The sequence below is a fragment of the Vespula pensylvanica genome, chromosome 1 (genome assembly GCF_014466175.1).
Source record: "Vespula pensylvanica isolate Volc-1 chromosome 1, ASM1446617v1, whole genome shotgun sequence".
Classification (NCBI taxonomy): Eukaryota; Metazoa; Arthropoda; class Insecta; order Hymenoptera; family Vespidae; genus Vespula; species Vespula pensylvanica.
Window position 1 is genome coordinate 9022838 of NC_057685.1, and position 17588 is coordinate 9040425.

Below are 17588 nucleotides of genomic sequence, written 5' to 3' on the forward strand. Positions count from 1 at the left end.
ACTCTACTATGTAATATTTTAAGTCATGAAATTTTTTTATAATTTTTCAAAACAAATTGAAACGAAATAGTAGCACGTTATCTACTTTATAAAAGCATGCGATATCAACACTTATCGCGTGACATAGGTGCGCTCATTTATGGAAGATGCTAATATGAAATGAAAGTAATGCATCAAATATGATACTAAATACACTTCCGGTTTTAAATTAATAATCTGAATAATTTTACACGCTCTTTTAATATCTCATAATCTAATAAGCTTTTTCTCTTTTTTTTTCCACTTTATGTTTTTCGTAGAAAAAGGTAAAAGCATTTTTTAAATTACTAACAAATATATCATCAAATATAGAAAATTGTGGAAATAATTTAATTGCTTAATTCATTACTATCTCAATTATATGCTTCTCGAAGTGACGCATTGATAAGATCGTTCGTAACTTACACACGTTTTCGTAGTAAACACATACATCGACACATACTACAATTATGTCTCCTGCTTATATAGGACTACTCGTCGTACTATACAGCCATTCCACCTTGTACCGTTCTCTGGAAGACCAGTTCTTCGCTACCAAACGGTGAGTATAGTCCGTCTACCAGTTTACCATAATTTATAGATCTTGAAAAAAATAAACCGATTTCGACATTTAAAAAAAAAATTTCTATTAATTCATATCTCTGTTATATATCATTCACGTAAGATAGTATTTCATATACGAAATTCATAAATAATTTTCGTTTGGTTATTCAATTAAACAGATAGAATAATTAATAAACATTAATTCCGAAATTATTCATTTATTCGTTTTCAGTGTTGAAAAAATTGAAAAAAGTATAAAAACAAAATTAATGAAATGTCCACAAGTTTCTATGAACTTTTGTTTCGTAACGCAATTTATTTTTACTCTTAATGTTTTTAATTTAATATTTTTAATAAATTTAATATTTTTACAAATTTTTACAAACTGTCACATAAAAAACAAAGGACGTGTTGAATCTCTTAAATAACTTTATTATTTTGAAATTCTCCATTGTGAAGAAATATGAAAAAAATGAGACATTCATGGTCTTCAAAGTATATATATATTCGAAAAGCTTTAAACCAGTTTATTACTTCTCATTTCGTTCTGCATCTGCCTACGAATTTCCTCTTCATAACATAAAGGAGTTTTTATAAAACGTAGAATATCTACAAGAGAATTTGCCAATACTCATGAATACATATATATATAAAACACACGTGGCCGAACTAAACTTAATAAAATTTATCATTTTCTTTCCAGCTCTTGGTTCAATAATCATTTCTTTAAATAATTTATTCAAGAATATCATATAAATGTATCTTTTTTCTTTTGCTTTAAAAATACGTAAAGAATTTTTTTGATAAATTTTATTACAATTTTCACAATTTTTTTTAGCTAGAATAAAGAATTAAGAAAAAGAACGTTAAATTACACTCCTTGATGTTATAATGTAAATTAGAAGAAATAAAGAAGACAAGAAATTGTAAAAAAAAAAACAAGAAATAATTATTAATCATTCAAACTGTTTTAGAATTAAAAAAATAATTATTATTCTAACAATTAGAAAATGATATTTTTAATAGAAACATTGAAAAAAACAATGCTTAAAATTTCTGTTTAAAATAAATATAATAATAAATTTTTAATATAAATATAATTTCTAAAATCAGAAATAACCTTTCTCTATTTTCGAGCCTTCTAACCATGTGGACATTTCTAAATGGCTCTTAATACTGTTAAGCTTGTATATAGTAAATCTTTAGTATATAGTAAAGTTTCTATTACATTCCACGAACTTATATAATTAATTATTTATATGATGGTAAAAGCAATGTGAGTTATCAAGATTTAAATTTCGATATTACGAAATACTTTTTGCAGAGACGTAAACAACAATTTTGTTCTCAAGTTCTTTTATTTTTTTTTTTGTTTTTATATTTAAACATCGCGTACTACGAACCAATGAAACATGACGTCACAGAAATCAATGTTGTTAACATTTTTAGAAGAGAGAAAGTGTAGTGTACCTTTCAAATCAAATGTATAACAAGGAAGTCAAACACTTTCACATTCGGTACACTGAACGATTTGATGTACACTAAATTAATGTTACCTACTTTATAAGAGATCATACTTTACAAGAGAATTAACATAACTTTTAAGAAAATTATTTTCGAGAACCATTTATAATTTCTTCGCTAACCACGAATTTAAAGTTAATTAATCAAATAAAAATGTTTTAAAGATTGCCTTTAATTTTTCTAAATCATCATTCTTTTTTTGATTCCAGGTAAAATGTATATTTTATTATTATCATTACTGGCAGTTGCCAATGGTGAAACCTTCAATAAACTCTATTCTTGGCAACAATTGAATTTTAATTTTCCGAATGAAACCATTAGAAAAGCATACGTCGAATCAGGAAATTACATAGAAAAAAATAATTTACCTCTGGGTCTGGCAGTTTCGCAAGATAGAATGATAATTACTGTTCCTAGATGGAGGAATGGTGTGGTGTCTAATTTAAATTACGTATGGATGAACGACACCAATGGTAAGTTGTGAAATAAGAAAAAAATGTAAATAAAGTCATATAATAAGAAAAAAAAAATGCGAAGTTGTATAATAACATAAAAAATAATTCATTATTTATAGAATCACCGAGCTTAAATCCGTATCCTAATTTTGAAACTAACGATATACATTCACCGGACAGTATAGTAAACATTTTTCGTGTTAGAGTCGATGAATGTAATCGTCTTTGGGGCATCGATACAGGAATAAGCGATATTTATGGCAATACTACGGTCTTACAACCTGTCAGAATCATAGTGATTGATTTAAAAACAGACAAGGTTAGTAATCTATTCATACGTATTGATTTGATGTAATAACGAAATACAGATTATAAGAAATGTGTTTATTACTATGATGTAATATTATTTTCGAAATAGATCATCCGGAAATACACTTTAAAGGATTCCGATCAAAAACAAAATTCCTTTATAGCTGACCTCATCGTAGACGTAAAACCTGATGCCTGCGAAGATGCTTACGCTTATCTTTCAGATTTTTCAGCATACGGTTTGGTAGTTTACAGTTGGGCCAAGAATAATTCTTGGAGAATCGAACACAATTACTTTTACTTCGATCCGTTACAAGGTGAGGAATTGTGTAATTTAACGTTCCATAATATGTAACTTCAAAATTCAATACTCGTATATATATATATATATATATATATATATATATATATATATATATATCTGTTATGTCTCATTTTATTATATAAATAAAATTATTCACATTATAACACACTATAAATTTTTTACATTATATAATTTTTTTTAAACATCACAAAAATTAGATTTATAGAAGATTAAATAAAAATCGAGTGCAATGTAAAATCGTAGAAAAAAGAAAAGATATAAAGAAAGAAATAAGAATCATTTCTGTATTTCTTCACAGGTGATTACAATATTAGCGGTTATAATTTTCAATGGACCGATGGAGTCTTTGGGCTTGCCTTGACTCCGTTTCAAGATGACGGATATAGGACTCTTTACTTTCACGCTATGTCTGGAATAACAGAATTCTATGTGTCTACTGAGGTTTTGCAAGACGACATGTTAATTCTATCAAATAATTACCATGCATTCCACGTTGCTGGAGACAAAGGACCAAAGAGTCAAGGACCTTCGTCGGTCATTGATCGGGAAACTGAAATCGCTTATTTCACGCAAATACAAAAGAATGGAATAGGCTGTTGGAATACCAACGTGAAATTAACTCCAGAAACGTTTGGTAAGTACACTCAAAATGTATAAATTATATTTATAATTATTTGTTTGAGAAAAAGAAAACTTATGTAGACGAATATTATCGACACACTTGATAAATGCTAATACATAAATAATGTTAAGTTTATCAAAATGTTTTGTTCGTTTAACGAGCAATTATTTTAAAAAAAAAAATTAAATAAGTAAACAGAACGAACGGAATGTTTTGGTAGAATTAATAATTTATTCCAAAGGACTTACATTTCTTAATATTATTAATGATAATTATTATCTTCGATATAAAAATAGATAGATTATAAGATTTATGACTAATGGAATTAATGACTATAAGATTAATGATCAATAAATGATAATCGTATGAATAAATTGATTGGAGACGTCGATTTTATGTTCGTATTAAAAAAATTACAATGTTTCGTAGTACAGAAAATTAAGATCCATATGTATATATAGATTTACACACACTGTTTTAATTCTTTATTATATAAGATTTTTCTTAGAAATCTTGGAGTACCAATCATCAATGATATATAGTAAAATATTTTTTTTACGTTTAAACGAGAGCTATTTACTGCTGCTCACGTAATAGTAGATAATTATTTTTTCTTTCAGTTCTGGTAGGCCAAAACAACGAGACAATGGTTTATCCCAATGATTTAGCCATCGATTATGATTCGAGAAAATTGTACGTACTCTCTGACAATCTACCCAGATTTGAACACTCTGATTTAAGTAAGAAAGACAGTAATTATTTCATTACTGTAGCTTCTTTGGATTCATTGTCCAATCGTTGTAAAACTTGAATTATGATGCTATCTAAATTGAAATAAATCTATATTTTTTATTTATTTCAATTATTATACGATATGCATAAAATACTTAATTATACTTAATTTTATATAAATTAAGTAGCTGAACTTTAATATGAAGGAATAATAAATTTAACTTTGATTTTATATTGTCTTTCTGTATTTATTAATATCTATAGTTATTAATAACGTGCATACATACATTAATGAAATATTAATTTAAAAATTTATAATTCAACCATTTGCATATTTCATTTGATCTATGATATTTTTCTGTATAAATGATCTATTTTTATGAATAATATGTACGATTATAAATACTGACGTTTCATGATATCATCTAATAAATGTATTATGAATAAATTTCTATATAATAGTCTATAATCATGTATTTGTATAATATAATCAATCTCGAATCGTATTGCAAACAATGGAAATTCTGCGTTTCTTAAAAATTTTTTATCAATTTTTATTAATTAATTAATTATACTTACTATATATTATATAATAATACTCTTTTTTGTTATTATAATTACTTATTAATTAAAATTATTTAATTTAATCATAATTATTTATAAAATACTGAAATATGTTCTTATTCATTTAAGTTCAATAAAGCAGTGTCCATAAAGCAGATGTACATATATACCGACTGTGCGATCTACTAGCGCCATCTTACGAGTGTTTTATTCTTAATACACTCTTCTACCACCTGCAGTTTTTGTTGAATCTTTTAAATTTTCGATCACCACTCTTTGTATCTGTTAGTTTTATATACTGTTAACGTCACTGTATAATAATTTAGAATGAACATATTTTAAAACAAGAATACTTGATTCTTAAATATAAGTGAATTTCTAATACGAACAATTATATTTTTAAAAACAATTATTAAGAAAACAATTTTATAGTACAATTTAATAAATTAATCTTCATTTAATATGAATATAATATTATATATTATTTTGTTAACATGTTGCCTTACTTTAGTATCCTGTGAATTGTTTACAACAGTGGCAGGTGCTGTTGGTCTTAGCAGTTTAGGAATTTATTACTATCAATACGTACATTGTAGATATCATGAATGTTGTACTGACGATTATATTTATCTTGATTTGCAAAGTAAGTATACATATTATTTATTTTTACAAGTTATAAAAATAACATTAAGAAAAGTTCTTTATTTTGACCTTCCTGTATTCATAATTTTTTTTAGAACTTGAGAAACTTATGAAAAACAAGTTATATGGACAGCATATTGCTTATAAAACAATAATGAACGCTTTACGTGGTTATTTAAATCAACATGATCAAGGAAAACCATTATCGTTCAGTTTTCATGGCACACCAGGAACTGGTAAAAATTATGTTGCAAAGTTTATTGCAGAATCCTTGTATAAAAAAGGTATAGAAAGTAAATATTTCCATTTCTTTAATGGTAGAATTGAATTTCCAGTAAAAGAGGAAGTTGAAAAATATAAGGTAAATAAAATTAATATCAATATTCTCATATGATTAGTTATTAAATAAATAAAAGTAATTTGTAAAATTACAATAGTAATTTGTTTATCACTATAATAGTAATTATAATAATAATTTGTAAAATATAGATGTTACTGCAGTTTAAGATCAAAAATGCATTAGAAAATTGTCCACAATCTTTATTCGTCTTTGACGAAGTAGATAAAATGCCTGAAGGAGTATTAAATGTTCTTGTACCTTTCTTGGATTATAATACATGGTCAACAAAAAGAAATACAAATAAGGCCATTTTTATATTTTTATCTAACACCGGTAGTAGACAAATTGTACAACAATTATTAAATCTTTGGGAAAAGGGTATAAGCAGAGACGATACTAAGCTTCAAGATTTTGAAAACTTAATATCTATCGGAGCATTCAATGAAAAAGGAGGATTTCATCTTAGCGATACTATAGAAACTAGTGTTATTGATCATTATATTCCTTTTCTTCCACTGGAAGAGGAACATGTTAAAAATTGTGCAAAAACAGCATTCATAAAAAGAAAAATCGAACCAACTACAGAAATGATAGACGAAGCTTTATCGCATATGACATTTGATCCTCCACCTCATAACTTGTATTCGAAATCTGGTTGTAAAAGAATAGAACAAAAAGTAGCTACTATCATATATTCTATAAAATAATTGTTATTTATTATATTTATTTCAACATTTCTACTAAAAATACTTCTTTGTAATTGAATAAATATTATATCTGATAAATTTAACTATCATAATTTAAAAATTTGTATACATACATTAAATTGATTAACTTCACAGCATAAGCAATAAAAAAGAATTTAAAATCTTTAAAGTTATCTATTATTTAAGGCATAAAGAATATAAATACAAGAGGATATTTTTTACGTTTACTAATCAAGCTTATTATTAAAACTAATCACAAGAAATAAGTTTTATTACTTTTTATAATGATACGAAAAAATAATTAAAATCATATTTCTTCAGTACATTTCTTCGTTACTCAATACTTACTATAATACTACTTAGTTTCGTGGAAATTCTTTTATATTATTTATATTTCTCTTATATTAAATTCTTTTATAGATACAATACTTTTATAGATACAATACTTTCTATGATTAGTCAAGCTTTATCAAGAACACAAGAAAAAACAATTTTAATTTTTTTATGATAGAAAAAAGAATAATAGAAATCACGTTTCTTCGCTATTACTTCAATATTGACATTTGATCCTCCACCTCGTTGCTAGATGTCTCACCAATCATCTTTTTCAAAATTCCTCTTTCTTAAAGTCACAAGTTTCTTTATCATCGATATAACCCATACCGACAGTGCATTTAGAAAAGAGAATTTAACATTCGTCGATAATAAAAGTAATTGGAGGGTAACACAATATATCAGTCTTTAAACAAAATTGTATTATCTTCGCTCGCTAATATATATTAAGAAAACCGCATTTAACACTTTTTTGATATGTTAGATGTCCGAATAAATCGATAAACGTACATCATTGGAATTTTTTAATAGAAATTATAATATTTCTTGAGAAGTCATTGATATTTAAAAATTTTTCTAAAACAAAATTTTTGAAAATATTTTTATTATTTTTTAATCAATCACATAAGATCGTACAGTGGCTCCACATAACGGATAAACACCATAGATTACAGGGAAACGTTCAATTTACCTTAAAGTATCTCGAACTTACGAAACTACCTTTAAAAACGGATAATATTTTTTGAAAGTGTTACGAAAATATCACCGATGTTTGAAATACATCATACGGAATAAAATAAAAACAAGCTTTCCATATGCCGATAAAACAACAAAATTTCTAAAGAAATTTGAAGAAAAATACAAGAGTCGTAGATTCGAAGATCGAAAGAAAGAAAGAGAGAGCATGTTTCTTTGGAAAACGTATGAATTAGTATGATAGAGCCGCTTAAGTATAAACCATCATAATAATACATAGAAACAAGCGCAAACGAGCGTTTGAGCGGTATAGAATAGTCAGAATTGTCATTAAGCCCCACGGATGGTACTCCGTTGGGACCCGTGGGATCACCCGGCTGCGTAACGTGCTCTCACATATACGCGTATACGTACTACACACGCAGAGAAGTTTATACGTACGTACGTAGACGTGTACATATGTATATGATCTCGGGATTCAACCGATTTTCCTCCCTCCGATTCTTACTTCGACCCCGACAGATCCGATATCATCCGGCGTCATCCCAAGGGCTCTCACTCATCTGCCGACAAAAGAGCATCTGTGCGATCCGATCCGTAATGCTTGTTGCAACCTGTTCACAAATAGCTCACCCAGTGGCATAGCGAGCACCATGAATTCATTATCAGTCTAGTATAAACATATTGCTACTAGCCTGTCAGTCAATGTAAAAGATGCTTTTTGGATACGAGTCATGTTCATCCCTATTATCACCGTCCCATTCACCAATCCAGACCCTATCTGTATCCTTGTGACGGTGTTGGACCGAGTCAAGATATTTTTCGATAAGATCGATCGTCGATAGAGATGAATAGAAAACAATCAGTATGTAACATACATCGTAACGTCGATAGTATCGTTCTTTAAAAAAATAAAAGAACAAAGAAGATCGTTTTTTGATTACAAAAAAAAACAGTATTATCCTTGGAATATACTCTTTTACAATTCTTATTTAAAGTCTTAAATCGAAAGAATTTGACACGTTCTCGTAGGAACGAGTTGTGAGTCGCGACGATATCGTTACTCTCGATGGTTATCGATAATGAATGACTCGGTTCGAGTATTGGCTTCAGAAATGTTTCATCGTGGTGCCATAAATAGAAAACGGTTGGAAAACATTGGAGTGGATTTTACTATCTCTTTATTTCTCTTTCTCGGTCGTGATTCTCTTTAACATAGGCTTAGAAAGACACGTTCCGTTATCTTGCTGGTGTCACAGAGACACACAGAAAACGGAGACAGACCACACGTATAGTACACGTATGCGGTCAATGCTAGCACAGCGGCTGTGTCTATGCAGGACTGCGGTGGCAGGTGACGGCGTGTTGTGAGCTGCATAATGAATAATGCCAAAGCCGAACCACAAGCCGTTCCTGTCCTTCCACTTGGCTGACTGAATGACAGGCAGTCTAGGAAAAACCGCTGATTGGCCGTACATGCTTCTGGCTCTCGTGCCTGTCACATCCTCCGTGTCTACTTTCGTGTGCCACGATCGAAATCACCTTTCTATATGACCGGAACCAATTTTCAAATCGTTCAAAACTATGCCGGATATTCCAACTCGAAAGATATTCTTATACCTTTAATACTTATTTCGATTGATCTTAGATCATCCTTCATTTCCTTATATACTATTATTTTCTTTTTTCTTTCATTTCTTTCGATTCGTTTAGTATTGTTTTCAAAGTTTACTCAACGTTCGAATACCACTTGCCATCTTCTATGACGTTCTGGTACGGTCGATGTGATGTTGTTACTGCCATGATATAAATTATAATTAGTGGAGCCCGTAATACCCTTTGAATAAATAATCAACGAGCACCGGCAACTACCCGTACGCTCGCCTCCATTTAAGTCAAGGTCTCGCTACTCATTTCTTGTCACACCTTTATGCCCCTGTTAAACATGAATTTATACGATGCTCTTTCTCTATCTCTCTCTCTCTCTCTCTCACACACACACACATACTCTCTTTTTCTTTATGCGAGAAAAGTTATTCCGGAAAGAGAATGAACGTTGTCGGGACATTCAATTAAATCCTTTTTATACTTATTTATAAATGTTTTTTGTCTTTTGTTTACAATTTAAAGACTCTCAAATATATTTTAGAATCGTCGAAATGCACAACATTGCTCGAATCGAATTCGATTTAAAAGATTTTTCAAACGTCGCATTGAATTCCCCTTCGATAAGCCTGACGCTCTTCTCGGGGAATTGAAAACTACTTTAAAGTAATTAGAGGATTGTCAACCCATCCCGAGCCAGTGCCTGTTCCCATTAGGGATGTCCTTCGAGTGGCGGCTCGAGTGGGATGAGATCGGAGAAATCTGCCTGTGGATCCCTCTCCCATCAGAAATCGGTTTTATCCTACGAGATACTTTTCTTTAACGAAATTCGATTCAATTAAAAATATTTTCAGATTATTATTAATACTAATTTATTCGTTCGCAGGCATCGTGAAAGTATACGATTAAATGATTAAAAAATAAAAAATTGAATTAATAATAAAATAAAAAAATAGTCATCGATCGAGTCTTTTTAATACTTAAAAATTATCATTAAAAAGAATCATATTAACAACATCGTGCATGAAATTTCATTTGCAATATTGATATTATCTTTCATTTTTGGGATCAATAAGAAAAAGAAATGCAATTACATAAACGTCTGTATCATTATCTGATATCAGATAAAAATTACACCTAGAAATTAATTCTTTTACAATAATTACAAACAGCGAGTGAAGTATCGCAATAAATAGAATAATAAATTTATTATACTTTATACACTTCGCTTTGTGTTTCTCACTTTTTTCGACTGAAATTTCATCGATGATAGTCTTTAATGTAGTTGTCAAACACATTACGATCTAAATTACATCGACTGAAATTCGTTCGTTCGATTAAAATGCAAGAAATTAGGCGTGCATAAAAATAAAAATTTCTTCGATTGTTATCGATGAAGAAAAGAGGATAAAATTTTGTGGAAAATTCTTCCTTTCAAAATTGTCGCGGAAGAGCCGATTCACTTTCCTAGAATGCTCCTTGCACGCAAATTGGGTTCAACGTGAATACTTAATGCGAAACTGTGGTCGAGCAAGAGTCAAGGTGCAGCGATGGGAGACAGAGAGGAAAAGGTCGTTTGCCGTCCGTCCAAGGTGTCAACTAAGTTAGGGCCGTCTAACCGAGCGACTTCGCACATTATCTATAGGTATCACCATAGCGAAAGCGCTCAAAACGTTTCCCTTTCGGATACCAAAATTCTGAAATTTCCATTTACGAAACAACCTAAGGGAAACCATACAAGACCCTTCTTACCCATTAATCCCAATTACTAATCCCAATAAAAGTTATCGTCAGAAATTCTCGTATAAGAAAGATTTCGTACTCTCCGAAAAACTGAAAATACTTTTTTTCAAATCGAAGAAAATTTTCTTCCTGAAATATCCTTCTTCTTCGTGATATTCGTAGCAAGGCTCTTGGCGTATCGTGGTCACTGCAGTCGCATTAGTTAGGACTAACAACGCTGGCGGACAATCAAAAGCTGATGGGCCATGATTCGCTATGATAATGAACCATGAATATGGCATGAGGCGAGCGAGCTGGGGACGGCGAGTCCTCGCTTCGTTCGTTGCCTCTCATGCCGTGGTAGCTCGCTGTGCTCGAAGGGATGGGTTAAAGGGAGCCTCAAAAGGGCGGGAAGGGAGACATCGAGAAAGATATATATATATATATATATGTGTGTATGTATGTATGTATGTATGTATATATGATATATATAAAGATATATATATATATATATATATATATATATATATATATATATATAGAGAGAGAGAGAGAGAGAGAGAGCGAGAGAAAGAAAAAAAGAGAGATGGGGTTAGCGATACACTGTAATACGTCTATTGACGCTCGAATTAAAGTATTTTCCAACTAGAGATTGACCATCCTCCGCATACGACAAAGAAGAATATATCTAAACCATTAAGAACATTCTTAATCACGATCTTATCGCTGTTGTACTTGAAACGGGAATAAAATCCACACAAACTTGACATACATTATCTATTACCAAGTCGATTGAATTCGTTCAACAATATATCAAATTTCATTGGTATCTACAAAGAAATCATGTGTTTAAGACAGAATTCGTTAATTATTACCCGAGGAAGGAAAAGAAGCAAAAGAAAAGAAAATATGCAGTCATGTAGAAAGTAGGAAGGCGATTAATCCTCCAAGTCGAGAGGAAGAAGAAGAAGAAGAAGAAGAAGAAGAAGAAGAAGCCCAGGGCTAGAAAGTAGAAATGTAAAAGAAGGAAAGGGTGAAAGCGTGAAGGGCGCGTGCGTGAGGAGTACCAAAGTATATCTCTCTATATACGGAGTTGCAATGAGAGAGAAAGAGAGAAAGAAAGAGAGATAGAGATAGATAGAAGGACAAGTGGGTTAGAAAGAGACAGATATACTCGATGGCAACGGAGAAGGGAGTAGAAAAGCTGGAAGGGAGGAAAACGAACTGGTCGACTGGTAGGGAGATGGAATGGTGGTGGAAAAGGAAGGAATATGCGTGAGTACGTGCGTGCTTGGTTGCGTGCGTGCGTAGGTGCGTGCGTGCGTGCGTGCGTGCGTGCGTGCGTGCGTGCATGCGGTGCGTTCGTGCGGTGCGTAGGCGCGGAGGTTTGCCGTTCGAGCGTTTCAGAGCCGAGCGGAGCCGAATGACTGAGCGAGGGTGCGGGCCCGCGTGGCCCGCATTGGCTGCTGAATTATAAATGAATGGAGCGTAAGGGCTGTTGCCTAGCAACCGCATACACCGCGTTAAGACAAAATGGAGAAGCGCGCAGGCAGCATCCGCGCGGCCTTCCTCCAACTTTCTTCCCTCCGTCGGAACGATTTCTTCTTTTTCTTTCTCTTTTTCTTTTTCTTTTCCTTTTTCTTCTTTTACTTCTTCTTCTTCTTCTTCTTCTTCTTCTTTCAGAGAATCTCGGTTCGACTTTTTCTCTCTTTCTCGTACCTTTCCCTTTTCGATCATCTTTCCTCGTCTTCGTCATCGATCGCTTTCCTAAAGGGTTTTAACCCCTTTCGAAGCTTTTTCTGGGTCATCAATCGTATTTCTTAAAAGTAGAGAAATCTTTGCCGATAATACGTGTTTGTATGAATGAAATGTTTACATCGATAACGATTCTGACGACTAAGAGAGAGGACAATCGCAATTTTTGGAAAAAAAAGGTTCGATACGAAAGAGATCGAAGAGTGAATATAAAGGAGACAGAGATAAACAATGCCAAGAAAAAAAGATAGCTTCTATTTCGAAATTGTAAATAACATTCTCGAAAGTTTGTTTTATATGAAAGAAATATTGTTTACATTTTTATAAACTCTTTGGCGAACATTTTCCTTTGTTCTTGTCATTTTAATGCATCGTCATGTCAGCTTTCTCTTTCTCTCTCCCTTTCTCTCTCTCTCTCTCTCTCTCTCTCTCTCTCTCTCTCTCTCTCTCTCTCTCTCTCTCTCTCTCTCTCTCTCTCTCTGATTTTTCATGCGCGGTTATTAAGCTGATAAGTAGACGTATCTTTGACGTGAAATGGACGTCCATTAGCAAGCACTGCGTCGATCTGTGCAGCTCTCATCCCCTTTCTCCTACCCCACTCCATCTTCGAACATTATGTCCCCAACTCCCTACCTCGTGGTGAGCCACGTACTGTTCTTCTTCCTCCCTAGAGCACCATTCCTCCTTCCTTTTTCTTCCGAATATACTTGAATTGCTTCTTAGGTTGCCCCGTTTTATGTACACGATCGCGTCGCAGATCACTCCGAGCTTCTTTTTCTTTCTTTCTTTTTCTCTTTCTCTCTCTCTTTCTTTCTCTCTTCATCTCATTTTTCTTTCTTTCTTCTCTTTCGTTCTTCATCCTGACGTAATACGCGTGAACCTGCTAGTAACAAAAATCTTCGCATCTTCTTGAATTATTCTAAGTTGAATACCATCGGTTGTTTTTATTGTATGTAAATCGCTGGTAGAAAGGAATGTAAGTACTCGAATTCGAATTAATGCGTGATATTTTATCAAACGAATCAGGTATTGTTAATTTAAATAATTGTAAACGAAAGTAGACAATAAATATAACTATGCGCTAGTGATACAAAAAAGTAGATATATTACGTATATATTTCATGTAAATAAATCTGTCGTAAAAGTTTTGTTAATCTTATTAAAAAATTTCTTATATATATATATGTATACATATATATAATCGTATATTAAGCGGATCGAACTTTTTTGTAGATCTAATTATTAATATATTAGGTTTATTACGTTTGTGATTGTAGAAAATGAAAGAACAAACTATATCCTTGTTCATAAAATATACTTACTATATCGACGGCTTGTGTTAAACTGAGGATTCGAGCATATTGTGTTAAACGAGTGACTCATGTATATGTATTGTTAAAAAAAAAAAAGAAAACAAAAAGCCAAACAGAAACCGACCTTTACCTTCTTATATAATAAATCAGATCGAAGTTAGCAATTGAGATATTATCTGTTTATATTTTGTTATATTCTACTCAAAAGTACTCAAAAGTATTAAAACTCCCATTATTTATTATTATTTAAAAAAAGTATTAAAACCTATTATTTATTATTTATTATTATTCATATTAGATGTATATATATATATTAGGTATATTATATTCATTTTGAATAACATATATTACGCAAATTATGTTATTGTTAATTTATAATTTTCGATTTGAAATTTTTCTCACAACGATTATTCCTTTATTTCGAATTAATGGCAAGATTTTCAATTTTCGACATTCTAATGGAAATCGATCGAAATCCATTAATAGATTTCACTACAGATTAGATTCACAATTACACATACGGTTATATTTTATGTCTGTACATCAGTTCCAGCACGTATTTTTCTTTCTCCCAAGGGCATCGCCCTTCCTCCTTCACCTTTGAAAGTTGCTTTAAGTCGTATCCGTTTTCCTTTTTGTTTATTTTTGTTTTCTTTCTTTTTCTTCTTCTGTTTCATTCGAAAGATTACTCCGATAATCATTTCATATTTGTTATCTTGCAATTTCAACTTATGCAGATCTTTCAAACCAGAAAGTATTTGTTATAATTTGTCGAACATAACAGATAAAACAATTTTCGTAATACAATTGAAGAACATAAGAAAATCTTAACATATTTTGAATCAAACTTTTCCTTCCTTATAATGTTTCTTATATTATTTCTAACGTAGATAATTTTATAAAAATATATATACATTATTAGATGGTTTAGATGTACAGTTAAAAATATCAAGTTCGCTCGAAATTATCATCTGTTACTAATTATAATCAAAATTGTTAATACTAATTTATAATAATAATAATAATAATAATAATAATAACCATACATAATATACGCATAATATAAAACACGATGTATTTGTAATCTTTCTGTAATATGTTAAGATACATAGGAATCTACTTAGATATTGCGTTTTTAGTTTGAAAGTTGTCTTGTTTTTGTATAAAGATCGAAGCGACCACATAGATATTTTTCTTCCTCCCAGGAGCATCGTCCCTTCGTTCGTTTTCTTTCAGAATCTACTTGAACTGTCCTTCCCGTGAACCTTTTTCACCCACTGAAATACATCGCAGATCACCGCTACTTCTGGTGACACGTGTGACAGTGAACCGGAGTCCCGATACGCTCGAAGCAAGCCGATCATCTCAAATTACAAAGGGTATCGGAAACGGATTTATTTCGGCACCCTCTTACAACCCATTATACGCTTAATGGTCTATATAAGGCAAAAAGAGATTGTCTTGACGTATTCTTTATGTTTTCTTTGGTCAGATCGTAAAACAATTGTAAATATTTACTATATACTTTTATTATTAACTCTAGGTACTCACCTAAGAAGAAACGATTTTTCTTTTTCATCGGATATTCTTTTTTTGATCAAGAGGATCAAGTTTTTTCACGTTCTTACTTTTCTCCGATCGCTACGATATTAAATCATAAATCTATGGAGAAAATTCGAGGGAGAATTCTTCGTAACAAAAGTTCTCTACTCTACTTAAACAAAGGCAAAACGATCTTATTTGGCTACACACTCTTCCGTACTCTTTCAAATTTTCACGAGGAAAACTTTGCTATGACTTTCAGCGAGAGAGAGAAATCAGAATTGGACGTCTCGAACATAGAAATCCTCCTTCCTTCGATCGTACGAACTAATTATAAAGTAAAATGACGATTCAATGTTATTCGTATCATCGAAGAAGTCTATTAACGTATTTTCCAACATATTCTTTCTTTTGCATCTTTTATTCATTCTTTTCTTCTTTCTCTTTCTCTCTCTCTCTCTCTCTCTCTCTCTCTCTTTCTCTTGTCCCTGATAATTGATAAAATAACGAAAGAACTGGTAGAACCGAAGCGAATAGTTACTTATATATTTTGACCTCTTTTTCTCATACAAAAGAAGATAATACGGAGAACGATTTTCATTTCGGAAAATGTCCGACCCGTAGTCAGATTAAAAGGGTAATAATCAAATATGGTACGCTTAATTCCCTTGTATCTCTCCATAATTTCATGGAAAATATATTCCACCCCCGATCTAAAGACCCCACCCAGGCTGTTAAATATAATCTGGTACCGCGTTTGTTACTTCTTACTCTTCCATCTCCTCCTCGCAGTATTCAACTTCCCAGTTTCCTGGTGTAGGCTTTTGTAGGCGCGGAACAAGGGGTTAACCTCCTACATTATTCACACGTTCATTATATATGAATAAATTTTCGAGTAATGCCGAGATAAAGCTGCCAAGTTTTAGGTGCCCGCTTCGCTTGAATATTTAGGAGACACTGTCACGCAGTACCGTTATGCCCCCGTCTTCTCCTTAACTTTCCGAGATTCGTATATAGTCTTCTCTTCGTCGATATGCATTATGATACTTTGTATTATGTACTTTAACCCTTACAACTTCTGGAAAATTTTTTTTGTGTTTAAAAGAAATGATCCATTATTATTATTACTACGATGATCACTAGTGATCATTGATCGTTTTCTCACGTGGATTCACGTTTGTCACCGATGGCCGTCGCTACGATATTTATAAATTAATTACTATATAGGTAAGTTCAATGGAATCTAATAAAAAACGTTTAATAATGCAGATAATTAGATAATGAAAAGTAAAACGTGCGTTATGCAACAATTAATAATTATTATTAATCATTTTCATTTCATTTACAAATAGAATAATGGAAATACGAATAAAGAGTATTTGTATTTATAATGTACATATAAAGTATTATTTCGAATATTTGTGACCAATTAACTCGTTTTCGTTGATGTAAAAATTGAGAAATATAATATTTAACAAAACTTAAATTTTACGATGAAGTTTATTAAAACAGTATATCTAAATAAAAATGGAACTGTCTATTGCAGTTTTTACAATATGTTGTTTTTTTCTTCTGCAATTTTTCGTAATTTTCTTACCGAAAATTTAACAGTTTTGTTATTAGTAATTTGAGTTTTATCATTTTTATCATGAAAATAAACATAATATTGATAAGAATATGGTCTTATTTAATCATAAAATATAATAATTTGTCATTGTAAGCTTGCAATAAAAAAAATTCTTTTACCCGAGAATAAAACCATTGGCAGATTTACAGACAGTTGAGATGGTCTGTATTATGATCGAACTATATCGAATAGT

The 17588-nt window shown here is 31.1% G+C and overlaps 2 protein-coding genes across 2 annotated transcripts; both read left to right on the forward strand.

Moving 5' to 3' along the window:
• The first annotated feature begins 371 nt into the window (after positions 1–371).
• LOC122628812 (protein yellow-like) lies at positions 372–4783 on the forward strand. The gene is made up of 6 exons (XM_043811533.1): positions 372–580; positions 2316–2579; positions 2681–2880; positions 2980–3187; positions 3494–3829; positions 4438–4783. The coding sequence occupies exons 2-6, from the start codon at positions 2321–2323 to the stop codon at positions 4626–4628; spliced, it is 1194 nt and encodes a 397-aa protein (XP_043667468.1). The 5' UTR covers positions 372–580; positions 2316–2320; the 3' UTR covers positions 4629–4783.
• A 658-nt stretch (positions 4784–5441) lies between these two features.
• Positions 5442–6880, forward strand: LOC122628860 (torsin-1A-like). Its single transcript, XM_043811678.1, has 3 exons — positions 5442–5756; positions 5851–6116; positions 6245–6880. The coding sequence occupies exons 1-3, from the start codon at positions 5576–5578 to the stop codon at positions 6800–6802; spliced, it is 1005 nt and encodes a 334-aa protein (XP_043667613.1). The 5' UTR covers positions 5442–5575; the 3' UTR covers positions 6803–6880.
• The last annotated feature ends 10708 nt before the right edge of the window (positions 6881–17588 follow it).

Coding starts and splice junctions, on each gene's coding strand:
- LOC122628812 (XM_043811533.1), top strand. CDS start 2,321: ATGTATATTTTATTATTATCATTACTGGCAGTTGCCAATGGTGAAACC. Junction 2,580..2,680: donor ATGGATGAACGACACCAATG/GTAAGTTGTGAA, acceptor CATTATTTATAG/AATCACCGAGCTTAAATCCG. Junction 2,881..2,979: donor TTGATTTAAAAACAGACAAG/GTTAGTAATCTA, acceptor TTTTCGAAATAG/ATCATCCGGAAATACACTTT.
- LOC122628860 (XM_043811678.1), top strand. CDS start 5,576: ATGAATATAATATTATATATTATTTTGTTAACATGTTGCCTTACTTTA. Junction 5,757..5,850: donor TATTTATCTTGATTTGCAAA/GTAAGTATACAT, acceptor AATTTTTTTTAG/AACTTGAGAAACTTATGAAA. Junction 6,117..6,244: donor AGGAAGTTGAAAAATATAAG/GTAAATAAAATT, acceptor TGTAAAATATAG/ATGTTACTGCAGTTTAAGAT.